Source organism: Mesoplodon bidens, assembly GCF_964165515.1.
Source record: "Mesoplodon bidens genome assembly, chromosome: 10".
Lineage (NCBI taxonomy): Eukaryota > Metazoa > Chordata > Mammalia > Artiodactyla > Ziphiidae > Mesoplodon > Mesoplodon bidens.
In genome coordinates, this window is record NC_138172.1 from 16,870,883 (window position 1) to 16,884,488 (window position 13,606).

The following is a 13,606-nucleotide window of genomic DNA, read 5'->3' on the forward strand; positions in this document are numbered from 1 at the left end:
TTGGATAGATACTAAACTCATGTATCAAAGATGTGAACCATAGAAGATAAAAGGCATTCTAAGCATTAAATGCATGGTATGGATAGTAAAGATTTTAGGGATTCAGAGAAAAGAAGAATAATTCTGGGTAGACAAGATGGGCAGTAAAGATTCATGAGTCAGACTAATGACAGGTCAGCTCTTTCTCATTCTTCTTTCTCAGTTCAAATGGCACTTTTTCTAAGAGGCTTTTCTGAAGCACTCTCTCATGGGAACACTCCCTAGAGCCATTGCTTTTATAGTATCACCCCTTCTGAACACTTCTCCAAAGTCTGAACTTATCACATTTACCTATTTCATCATCTACTGTCTGTGCCACTCACTAGACTTTTTTCCATGAAGGTGGGGACTTTTTTTTTTTGAATTTTTGAATTTTATTTTATTTATTTTTTTATACAGCAGGTTCCTATTAGTTATCTATTTTATACATATTAGTGTATACATGTCAATCCCAACCTCCCAATTCATCCTACCACCACCCTGCCCCCCGACTTTCCCCCCTTGGTGTCCATATGTTTGTTCTCTACATCTGTGTCTCAATTTCTGCCCTGCAAACTGGTTCATCTGTACCATTTTTCTAAGTTCCACATATATGCGTTAATACATGATATTTGTTTTTCTCTTTCTGACTTACTTCACTCCGTATGACACTCTCTAGATCCATCCACATCTCCACAAATGACCCAATTTCGTTCCTTTTTGTGGCTGAGTAATATTCCATTGTATATATGGACCACATCTCCTTTATCCATTCGTCTGTCGATGGGCATGTAGGTTGCTTCCATGACCTGGCTATTGTAAATAGTGCTGCAATTAACATTGGGATGCATGTGTATTTTGAATTATGGTTTTCCCTGGGTATATGCCCAGTAGTGGGTTTCCTGGGTCATATGGTAATTCTATTTTTCATTTTTTAAGGAACCTCCATACTGTTCTCCATAGTGGCTGTATCAATTTCCATTCCCACCAACAGTTCAAGAGAGTTGCCTTTCCTCCACACCCTCTCCAACATTTGTTGTTTGTAGATTTTCTGGTGATGCCCATTCTAACTGGTGTGAGGTGACACCTCACTGTAGTTTTGATTTGCATTTTTCTAATAATTAGTGATGTTGAGCAGCTTTTCATGTGCTTCTTGGCCATCTGTCTGTCTTTGAAGAAATGTCTATTTAGGTCTTCTGCCCATTTTTGGATTGGGTTGTTTATTTTTTTAATATTGAGCTGCATGAGCTGTTTATATATTTTGGAAATTAATCCTTTGTCCATTGATTCGTTTGCAAATATTTTCTCCCATTCTGAGGGTTGTCTTTTCGTCTTGTTTATGGTTTCCTTTGCTGTGCAAAAGCTCTGAAGTTTCATTCGGTCCCATTTGTTTATTTTTGTTTTTATTTCCATTACTCTAGGAGGTGGGTCAAAAAAGATCTTACTGTGATTTATGTCAAAGAGTGTTCTTCCTATGTTTTCCTCTAAGAGTTTTATAGTGTCCGGTCTTAAATTTAGGTCTATACTCCATTTTGAGTTTATTTTTGTGTATGTTGTTAGAGAGTGTTCTAATTTCATTCTTTTACATGTAGCGGTCCAGTTTTCCCAGCACCAGTTATTGAAGAGACTGTCTTTTCTCTATTGTATATCCTTGTCTCCTTTGTCACAGATTAGTTGACCATAGGTGCATGAGTTTATCTCTGGGCTTTCTATCTTGTTCCATTGATCTATATTTCTTTTTTTGTGCCAGTACCATATTGTCTTGATTACTGTAGCTTTGTAGTATAGTTTGAAGTCAGGGAGCCTGATTCCTCCAGCTGCGTTTTTTTCCCTCAAGTCTGCTTTGGCTATTCTGGGTCTTTTGTGTCCCCATACAAATTTTAATATTTTTTGTTCTAGTTCTGTAAAAAATGCCACTGGTAATTTGATAGGAATTGCATTGAATCTGTAGATTGCTTTGGGTAGTATAGTCATTTTCACAATGTTGATTCTTCCAATCCAAGAACATGGTATATCTCTCCATCTGTTGGTATCATCTTTAATTTCTTTCATCAGTGTCTTACAGTCTTCTGCATACAGGTCTTTTGTCTCCTTAGGTAGGTTTATTCCTAGGTATTTTATTCTTTTTGTTGCAGTGGTAAATGGGAGTGTTTCCTTAGTTTCTCTTTTAGATTTTTCATCATTAGTGTGTAGGAATGCAAGAGATTTCTGTGCATTAATTTTTTATCCTGCAACTTTACCAAGTTCATTGATTAGCTCTAGTAGTTTTCGTGGCATCTTTAGGATTCTCTCTATATAGTATCATGTCATCTGTGAACAGTGATAGTTTTACTTCTTTTCCAAATTGTATTCCTTTTATTTCTTTTTCTTCTCTGATTGCTGTGGTTAGGACTTCCAAAAATATGTTGAATAATAGTGGTGAGAGTGGACATCCTTGTCTTGTTCCTGATCTTAGAGGAAATGCTTTCAGTTTTTCAGCATTGAGAATGATGTTTGCTGTTGGTTTGTCGTATATGGCCTTTATAATATTGAGGTAGTTTCCCTCTATGCCCACTTTCTGGAGAGTTTTTATCGTAAATGGGTGTTGAATTTTGTCAAAAGCTTTTTGTGCATCTATTGAGATGATCATATGGTTTTTATTCTTCAATTTGTTAATATGGTATATCACATTGATTTGCATATATTGAAGAATCCTTATGTCCCTGGGATAAATCCCACTTGATCATGGTGTATGATCCTTTTAATGTGCTGTTGGATTCTGTTTGCTAGTATTTGGTGAGGATTTTTGCATCTATATTCATCAGTGATACTGCTCTGTATTTTTCTTTTTTTTGTAGTATCTTTGTCTGGTTTTTGTATCAGGGTGATTTGGAAAAGTTTGAGGAGGATGGGTGTTAGCTCTTTTCTAAATGTTTGATAGAATTCACCTGTGAAGCCATCTGGTCCTGGACTTTTGTTTGTTGGAAGATCTTTAATCACAGTTTCAATTTCATTACTTGTGATAGGTCTGTTCATATTTTCTATTTCTTCCTGCTTCAGTCTTGGAAGGTTATACCTTTCTAAGAATTTGTCCATTTCTTCCAAGTTGTCCATTTTATTGGCATAGAGTTGCTTGTAGTAGTCCCTTAGGATGCTTTGTATTTCTGTGGTGTCTGTTGTAACTTCTCCTTTTTCATGTCTAATTTTATTGATTTGAGTCCTCTCCTTCTTTTTCTTTATGGGTCTGGCTACTGGTTTATCAATTTTATTTATCTTCTCAAAGAACCAGCTTTAAGTTTTATTGACCGTTGCTATTGTTTTCTTTGTTTCTATTTCATTTATTTCTGCTCTGATCTTTATGATTTCTTTCCTTCTGCTAACTTTGGGTTTTGTTTGTTCTTCTTTCTCTAGTTCCTTTAGGTGTAAGGTTAGATTGTTTATTTGAGATTTTTCTTGTTTCTTGTGTTAAGATGTATAGCTATAAACTTCCCTCTTAGAACTGCTTTTGCCATATCCCATAGGTTTTGGATCATCGTGTTTTCATTGTCATTTGTATCTAGGTATTTTTTGATTTCCTCTTTGATTTCTTCAGTGATCTCTTGGTTATTTAGTAATGTATTGTTTAGCCTCCATGTGTTTGTGTTTTTTATGTTTTTTCCCCTGTAATTGACTTCTAATCTCATAGCACTGTGGTCAGAAAAGATGTTTGATATGATTTCAGTTTTCTTAAATTTACTGAGGCTTGATTTGTGACCCAAGATGTGAACTATCCTGGAGAATGTTCCATGCGCACTTGAGAAGAACATGTAATCTGCTGTTTTTGGATGGAATGTCCTATAAATATCAGTTATATCTATGTGGTCTATTGTGTCATTTAAAGCTTGTGTTTCCTTATTAATTTTCTGTTTGGATGATCTGTCCGTTGGTATAAGTGAGGTGTTATAGTCCCCCACTATTATTGTGTTAGTGTCGATTTCCTCTTTTATAGCTGTTAGCAGTTGCCTTATGTATTGTGGTGCTCCTATGTTGGGTACATATATATTTATAATTGTTATATCTTCTTCTTGGATTGATCCTTTGATCATTATGTAGTGTCCTTCCTTGTCTCTTGTAACATTCTTTAAAGTCTATTTTATCTGACATGAATATTACTACTCCAGCTTTCTTTTGATTTCCATTTGCCTGGAATATCTTTTTCCATCCCCTCACTTACAGTCTGTATGTGTCCCTAGGTCTGAAGTGGGTCTTTTGTAGACAGCATATATATGGGTCTTCTTTTTGTATCCATTCAGCAAGCCTGTGTCTTTTGGTTGGAGCATTTAATACATTCACGTTTAAGGTAATTATCAATATGTATGTTCCGATGGCCATTTTCTTAATTGTTTTGGGTTTGTTTTTGTAGATCCTTTTCTTCTCTTGTGTTTCCCACCTAGAGAAGTTGCTTTAGCCTTTATTGTAGAGCTGGTTTGGTGGTGCTAAATTCTCTTAGCTTTTGCTTGTGTGTAAAGCTTTTGATTTCTCCATCAAATCTGAATGAGATCCTTGCCGGGTAGAGTAATCTTGGTTGTAGGTTCTTCCCTTTCATCACTGTAAGTATATCATGCCACTCCCTTCTGGCTTGTAGAGTTTCTGCTGAGGAATCAGCTGTTAACCTTACGGGAGTTCCCTTATATGTTATTTGTCGTTTTTCCCTTGCTGCTTTCAGTAATTTTTCTTTGTTCTTAATTTTTGCCGATTTGGTTACTGTGTGTCTTGACATGTTTCTCCTTGAGTTTATCCTATATGGGACTCTCTGCGCTTCCTGGACTTGGGTGGCTATTTCCTTTCCCAGGTTAGGGAAGTTTTCGACTATAATCTCTTCAAATATTTTCTTGGGTCCTTTCTCTCTCTCTTCTCCTTCTGGGACCCCAATAATGCAAATGTTGTTGCATTTAATGTTGTCCCAGAGGTCTCTTAGGCTTTCTTCATTTCTTTTCATTCTTTTTTCTTTAGTCTGTTCTGCAGCAGTGAATTCCACCATTCTGTCTTCCAGGTCACTTATCCGTTCTTCTGCCTCAGTTATTCTGCTATTGATTCCTTCTAGTGTGGTTTTCATTTCAGTTATTGTATTGTTCATCTCTGTTTGTTCTTTAATTCTTCTAGGACTTTGGTAAACATTTCTTGCATCTTCTCAATCTTTGCCTCCATTCTTTTTCCGAGGTCCTGGATCATCTTCACTCTCATTATTCTAAATTCTTTTTCTGGAAGTTTGCCTATCTCCACTTCATTTAGTTGTTTTTCTGGGGTTTTATTTTGTTCCTTCATCTGGTACATAGCCCTCTGCCTTTTCATCTTGTCTGTCTTTCTGTGAATTTGGTTTTTGTTCCACAGGCTGCAGGATTGTAGTTCTTCTTAGGTGGGGACTTCCTGTCTTGCTCACACTGTGATCTCAGAGACTCTCATAGCGTCTAGCTCATGTAAAGTTCATTTCTGTTTCCTTAGTTAATTAGTTAGACCAAAAGTTTTAAGTACTTTAATCGTATGCTCAGAAACTCAGATGTGTTCATTTACATTGCCCACATTTTTGCAGTAAGTAGTTCATGGGTGACCATGCAGATGTTCTTTTGCAAAATATGGATTTATATTAGGTTAGATCTGACTCTCTGAAGTTCATAATGAAACACCAGGGAGTTTCTCATTTCTCATAAACTGTTTCAGATTTATGGAAAATAGTGTCATGTCTACTTCTTATTTTCTCCAAATTGACAAGGCTAACCCATGAGTAATCTACCTCACCACATATTTTTGGAAAACATTTCACACTTAATTGATAAAGGCATCCCCAAAACCAGATGTAATGTTAAGTAATGCTGTTAAGTAAAACTGTGTAAAAATATCAAGAAATGTTTGAATTGGTAGAGCTTCTTTTTTAGTCTGCTGTGTGCATGTGTGTATAAATTTCCTTTTAATTTTCTTTAGACCCAAGGAGGCTAAGGGCTGGTTTATGTTGCCTTAAATATAGTCGCTTAAGACAATACTTCTGTTAACAAAAACTCTATTTTGAAAAAAAGTGACTAGTATACATTTATTTGTCTCATTTGTATCTTTAGAATTTCTTTTTTAAAAGATGGAGGACTCAAAATTGCCAATGTGACTAAAGCTGATGCTGGAATTTATACGTGCATAGCAGAAAACCAGTTTGGGAAAGCAAATGGCACAACACACTTGATTGTTACAGGTAGGTTCATTTCTGAAAGATTGCTTTACATGGAGATACACAGATAACATGCATGTGGTATGTTATTAAGATCAAAGCAAAAAATGTTTTTCACAATATGCAGTGCACTACGCAGGTCGACCTTACGTTTGCACTTGTGTTTTCTCTAACAAGTGAAAGTCAAGGGAACAATCCTTAATATTTCTTTATACACCACGGTGTGTACCAGGGACACATGACTTACTATGCTGCCAAAATGGGCAGTAGAATTAGAAGTAGCATATGTGGCTGGTCTGCTTTTACTTCGTGCTATTCTAGCATGTCAAATCTTTTGGGTACACTTTTTCCTTTTCCATTATCTTTGATATTTTCTGGAGATGTTTGAGTCAATGGAATAACCCTTGCTATCAAAAAGAGTCACTTAGAATTGTGGATGTGTTTTGTTCATTTATTCATTGAAGAAAAGCATTGAGTATCTACCATGTGCCAGGTGCTTGGGTTATTCAGTAACAAACTGACAAAGAATGCTGCCCACATGAAGCTTACCTTCTACCAAAGGTAGAAAGAAAATAAGTGGTAGGAATATAAGGCAAGGAAATTCTTAGAAGGAAAGAAATTGCAAACGATTATAAAATACAGAGCAGTGTTTGGGAGAAGTAAGCTGGAGCATAAACCCAAGTGATCAGAGAAGGAGAGATGTGAACAAATATTTCATGGAGATGGAGTTCAGTAGATTTCTTGGGGACAATCGTGTAGAGGTTTTGTAGACCTTGTTAGGACGTCAGCTTTTAGTTGGCATGAAAAGTCGAGGTTAGTGCACAGTTTTGAGCAGAGGAATGAAATGATGGGAAATATATTTTTAAGGGGTTACTCTAGCTGCTCTGTTGAGAACATACTGTGGGGAGTCATGGGTAGAAGTGGGAGGAACCTCAGGAGACATTGCAGTAATCCAGGCGGGAGTGATAATGACCCAGATGAGGGTGGCAGCAGAGCAGTTGATGGGAAGGGATTCGATTCTGCATATATTCTGCATGTAGAGTCAGTAGGCGTTGCTGGCGAACTGACTGTGAGGTCTGAGAGAAGGAAAGAGAGGGATGCCTGCAGAGTGTTTGGTGAACAACAGGAAGAATAACAGTCAAAACAACTGAGATGGGAAAGGCTTGAGGTTGCACAGGTTTGGGTAGGAGGAAGATCAGAAGATTGTTGTTGTAGAAAACATGATAAATGCCTCTTTGAAGACTTTTGCTACAACATGGAGCAAAGAAATGGGGAGCAGCACTGGAAAAGTGGAGTCAAGGGAAGCTTAATTCCCAACTATGGAAGGACTATGGTGATGATAGAAAGGACATTTGCATTTGGGAAAAACCAAATTAATTAACATTTTAACTTAGTATCCTACCTATTCTAAACATCATTTTTGTAGTCTTCCAAAAGTTTGAGTCTATTTAAATTTTGGTAGTAATACATTTTCCAGTCATTGAAAATACAGTGATTTCTATTTCTACCGGTATATTTCATGAAGGAATAAAGCTAAAATGAAAATGATTTTGTAGTAGTAGTATAACCCTTGTTTACAGGTGACTTCAATTTTTAAACTTCTATATCCCATAAATTTAGATACCCTAATTCATTTAACAAAAATTTGTGTATCCAATGAAATATGTTATGGGTCTGCATCAAAATGTCTCTTTTAATCTTGAAGACTTTTCGTGATACAGAGGTATATATATGTATATAGACACATATGTATGTCTACACACATACTATACATACTATAAGTTAGATTAACAGTCTGCCTGTTGAAAATTGCTTTCATCAAAATAAAAATGCTGAAGTTTTACTTAAAACTGTATTATTTCCCCAATAGAACCAACAAGAATAACTTTGGCACCATCCAACATGGATGTCTCAGTGGGCGAAAGTGTCATTTTGCCCTGCCAGGTGCAACACGACCCCCTATTAGACATCATGTTTACCTGGTATTTCAATGGAGCCCTCACAGATTTTAAGAAAGATGGATCTCACTTTGAGAAAGTCGGTGGGGTAAGTTGTGACACTTTCCTCATACTTTTTACATGTGTCTCTGACATATCGTCCCTAAAGAAACATCGGGCACATATGTGTTACTCCAGTAATGTCTGTTCTGTGAGTGAATTGGGGGTTGGAATTCTGTAATGATCTAATTTTATTATAGTAATTACCAGAAAGTGAGCATATTTACTTCAACCCGTAAACTATAATTTTAATTAAAATCGATACTTGCTGTGTTTATATTAATTGTTATTTTGCACGGTACTTTTGCCATTAGTATTCCACAGAAGGGAAAGTGTTCTTATACAACTGTTTATTTTCAACATGATATATTGTGAAGTTGAATGAAGTCACATTTACTAAATGCCTTCCATGTATCAGGCCAGGTGCTTCATCCCAGTTAATCCTTGCAATGACACTGGATGTCAGTGGTAAGCATTGCCCTTTTACAGGTGCATAAACTAAGGATTTGTAAAGATATTAACTTGTCCAGGGTCACTGAGCTAGCTAGTGGTGGAACTTATATTCAAGCCTAGATCTGTGAGTCCCCAAAACACAAGTACTTTCTCTTGTTTCATTCTGTCTCCTTGTTTGCGATGGTTCTATGTGAGGAAGAATTACAGATTTCAAGGGAAAATGGACCACTTCAGGAGAACCATTAAGAAGGAACGCGGTGTTGTGAACCGCAGAGACTAACAGCAGGCCTCACACCTGGCCACATGTCTGTGAATCCATCATCACAAGACCAGTTTCCCTTGCAGGCCTGTTTTCTTTGACACAGGGTTTAGCTTCGTTCGTTTTGGCTAAGACATCAGTGGTACATCATAGTAGAGTCTGGGTTTTCTCCTTATGGACAAAACGATATGATGGTCAATTCAGCTATATTTATTTAACAATATTTCTTGGGAATTCCCTGGTGGTCCAGTAGTTGGGACTTGGCACTTTCACTGCCATGGCCCGGGTTCAATCCCTGGTCGGGGAACTAAGATCCTGCAAGCCACGTGGCCAGGTAAAAAAAAATTGAAAAAAACCCACCACCAATATTTCTTCTTAAATGTATATATGTGTATACATGGGGTCTATTAATGTGTTAAGATTGTGTGCAACTTGAAAGGATGGTGTTAGGACTTGAATTATGTTTCCTCAAAAGATAATTTCAAATCCTAAGGCCTAGTTGTGATAGGATTGTGTAGAGGCTAATAATAATAGGATTATTAGCCTCTGCCCCTGGATCCTGGCACAGACCTCCTAAAACCCTTGGAATTTCCTGCGTGGTGAAATGTCTTTTTGTCCTAATGAAGTGATGCTGTGGGCTCCTGGATAGTTTCAGGATGGTCACCAGAAAGACCAAGCCATAATTAGAAACTTGGAACCTTCAGCATTCCCCATGGATCATAAATTCAGTGCCCAGCCCCTCCCTCCTTCAGGAAGGAGGGAGGGGCTGGGCACTGAATTTATGATCCGATCAGGCCCACGTGATGAAGCTTCCATAAAAATCCCAAAAGTAAAGTACTTTTCATCACAGAGAGCTTCTGGGTTGGTGAACATATCTGCATGCGAGGTGGGTGACACACTCCACTTCCACTGGGACAGAAGCTCTTGTACTTGGAACCCTTCTGGATCTCACCCTATCTATCTCTTCATCTGGCTGTTTATATGTATCCTTTATGATACATAATGATACATAAAGTATCATAAAGTAAATAAATGTTGCCCTGAGTTCTGTGAGCCATTCTAGCAAATTACTGAACCCAAGGAGAGTGTCATGGGAACCTCAATTTATAAGTGGTTGGTCGGAGGTACAAGTGACAATCTGAGACTTGCAGTTGGTGTCTGAAGAGGGGCCAGTCTCAGGGGACTGAGCCCTTAACTTAGGGATCTGATGCTAACTCCGTCCGGGCAGATAGTGTCAGAATTGAATTGACTTTTGAGACCCCCCACCTGGTGTTGGAGAATTGCTTGGTGTGGAAAACACACACATCTGGTGTCAGAAATGAGACGTGTTCCGAGTGTGTGTATAGTATTGACTGTAAAGGAGATACAGAAGAGTGTCCTTGACACTAGTACCTCAGAATGTGACCTTATTTGGAAAGGGTTGTTGCAGATATATGTAGTGAAGTTATGATGATGTCATACTGGAATAGGATGGGCCCTAATCCAATATGAATGTTGTCCTTGTAAGAGGAGGGAAATTTAGGCACAGACAAACACACAGAGAGGAGAATATAGACACAAGGAAGAGGGCCCTGTGAAGATGGAGGCAAGTCACAGAATGCCTGGGGCTGCCAGAACCTAGAAGAGGCAGGGAAGAAGGGTCTTACCCTAGAAATTTGGGAGAGAGATCTTGATTTCAGATTTGTGGACTCCAGAACTCTAAGAGGATAAAGTTCTGTGGTTTGAAGCCACCCAGTGTGTGTTACTTTGTTACAGCAGCCCTACTGACCCACTACAGCTGGTCTTTAAAAAAAAAAGGTGATATTTAGATACCTAGCCACAATTAAGTACAATTTCAATGCTGTTTCTATGTTCTATCATCTGGCTTACTCCATTTTCAAAGTTCTAGTTTTCCAAATTGTTCTGACTGATTCAAGGCTTTCAAGAACTTCACCAATTGCTACAAACCATTGACATTTCTTTTACTATTGCTTTAAATACTTTTTTTTTTAAGTCACTGATTTCTTCTATCACAACAGGAAAAGGCATATGCCAGTATCCTCAGCCAACTCTTTACTCCATACTTAGGGTTTATCATTTGCCTTTCCTTGGAGAGGAGTCAAGGGAAAAAAGAAAAGGCTAGAATGTTACCTTCACTGCTGTAACCCAGCTCTTGCCCTAACTTTAATTCATAAAGAATTTGATTGAAACATTAATTGCCTTTGCTGTATAATGTGGATAACACTGTGATTTATCTCCTCGATTTTGAACTGTTGATAATATTGTATCCAATACAATGTCCTTCATCTGCGCTAATGCTAAAGAAATATACATTAAAAGACTAAAAACCCGAAGTACTTTGATTTGATTTGGGTTTTTTTTAAAGATTTATTTATTTATTTATTTATTTATTTATTTATTTTTATTTATGTTTGGCTGTGTCAGGTCTTAGTTGCAGCACGCAGGATCTTTCGTTGATGCACCCAGTCTTCTCTCTAGTTGTGGCGTGCCAGTTTTCTCTTCTTTAGTTGTGGCGTGTGGGTTCCAGAGCTTGTGGGCTCTGTAGTTTGCAGCACGCAGGCTCTCTCGTTGAGGCTCGCGAGCTCAGTAGTTGTGGTGCGCAGGCTTAGTTGCCCCGCAGCATGTGGGATCTTAGTTTCCTGACCAGGGATGGAACCCGAGTCCCCTGCATTGTAGGGTGAATTCTTTACCACTGGACCACCAGGGAAGTCCCAGCAGTTTGATTTTAATATGCATCAAATATCCTCAAACAAACATTTCACTGAGACTGAGCTAGATGGCTGCTTTCTCTAAGAGGGTTTTGGAATTAAGAATTTTCAAGATAATACTGTAACTTAGCTGCTCCTGTGCTACTGATAGTTTCTACGTAAGGTACTGAGTCAGTCATCTCTCTACAGGAATCAAGTATCTGAAACACGAAACTGCATGAATCAACCCTATCACTTGCCAGTTCTGGTCTTTTTCTAACATGTTCGTTCATGGACTATGAATTTTTTTATTGACTTGTGCCATTAGTAACTTAGTATTCTCCCATCAGTATAAAATGTAAGCCATACAAGATGACATTACTCTTAAGCACAAGCAATTAAGGAAATTGCTCTCCTATTGCATGAGAAGGGAATCATATAACAGCTCTTGTCCTCTGTGTATTCATTGCAGCATTCACGTTAATACCTAGGAAGTCTGCTTGTCTTTTATCCCAGTGTGTTCATAGATATATCCCCTGTTTTCAAAAGTAACAAAATGTGAGGGAGAAGCCGGTAACTGGGAAGGTTGCTTAGAAAGCTGGATAGTGTAGGAGCCATGTTTTAAAAAGAGGGTGGGTAGTTTAGAAAAAAATCTAACTGACAGCTTTCAACTGTTTCAGCCACTTGTCATTGAGACAACTCTGGGTGTTCAATATTCATTCATTCATTGGAAAAACAACAACAACAAAAAAACCCACACCTTTTGGGGAAAATCCATAAGCTCCAATTTAGATCAGATCTGTTGTGTAGACTTGCATGTCATGCCAAAGGAGTGTGATGACAGTGTTGGAGGAGGGGAAATTGTCACGTCCAGGGACCCACTCGAGTCCTTGGGACAGACCTCCAAGTGAGGGTCCTTGGCTTCAAGCAGGAAAGAATTCAAGATCAAGCCAAAGTAAAGTGAAAGCAAATTTATTTAGAGGGACACATTCCATAGGCAGAGTGTGGTCCTGCTCAGAAAGTGAGAGTGGCCCCAGGGCCTGGGGTTGGACTTTTGTTGTGGGCTGAGTAGTATCACATGCTAAAAAGTAGGAGGAATATTCTTGCTATTCCAGGATGGGGCGAGGATCTCCAGGAATTGGGCCACTTTTAGTATTATAATGAAGGTGTAATGAGCTAAAGGTCAAGGGCCAGACTGTTCTCCATGCCACCTTGGTTTCAGCCGGTTCCAGCCAGTTTTTATCACATCCTAAGGGCTGCACCCCTTCTTCATTTATCTAGTGGTTGTATCCTGCCCCTTTCCCTCCTGTCTCAACAGCAGTTATAGGTTTCTGCACTGTCAGAATGTATAGCATTCAGAAAAGCTTATTAAGCCAACTGTCCAAAGCAAACGGACACATCACAGAGGAGAAATATGGGTCATATACAGGCTTTGTTCCATGGGACAAATCAGTGTTGTATAAATAAGTCAGCAGTAAAAAGCATCCACTTAAGTCCATTGTTTGCCAAGCAAATCTTGGTTATAGGCAGAGTGTGGTGTAATTAGAGAAGCAGGGGATTTGGGTTCAGATACAGGTGAGGTCTAGATTCTATTGCTTACTAGATGATGTCCTTGCATGAGTTACTTAACTTTCTGTTCCCCATTTTCTGGTTTCTTTTCACATCAGTTTTTAGTGTTTGCCATGTTCCCTCCTACCACAAGATTTTGCACACACTGGTCCCTCTTCCAGGAACATTGTGCTCTCTCCTTTTGGGCTATATCTAGATATCTCCATATGTAGGTAAGAATGTATGTAGTTACGTGTATATAAATTTCATATATGCACAGTAATAGGAAGAGACACAGTCCCAACAATATGTCTACTGTAACATTCTATCATAGCCATGTTTAACCAACAGAATACCACTCCATGCAAAAAAAAAAATTCCACTCCATGCAAAAAAAAAAAAAAAAGAGAGAGAGAGAGAAAAGAGAGATTGCATCATTCACCCAGTTCCCAATATAAGATCTTTCTTTCTC

The 13,606-nt window shown here is 38.2% G+C and overlaps 1 protein-coding gene across 1 annotated transcript in view; it reads left to right on the plus strand.

Annotated features, from left to right (window-relative positions):
- The window catches only part of CNTN3 (contactin 3), a gene marked incomplete at both ends in the record, with an annotated part of 238,661 nt that overhangs the window by 170,477 nt on the left and 54,578 nt on the right, over positions 1-13,606 (plus strand). Inside the window, 2 exons of the mRNA XM_081245219.1 lie at positions 6,087-6,214; positions 8,061-8,236. Coding sequence (XP_081101345.1) covers positions 6,087-6,214; positions 8,061-8,236 — 304 coding nt within the window. The remainder of the gene's footprint in view (positions 1-6,086; positions 6,215-8,060; positions 8,237-13,606) is intronic.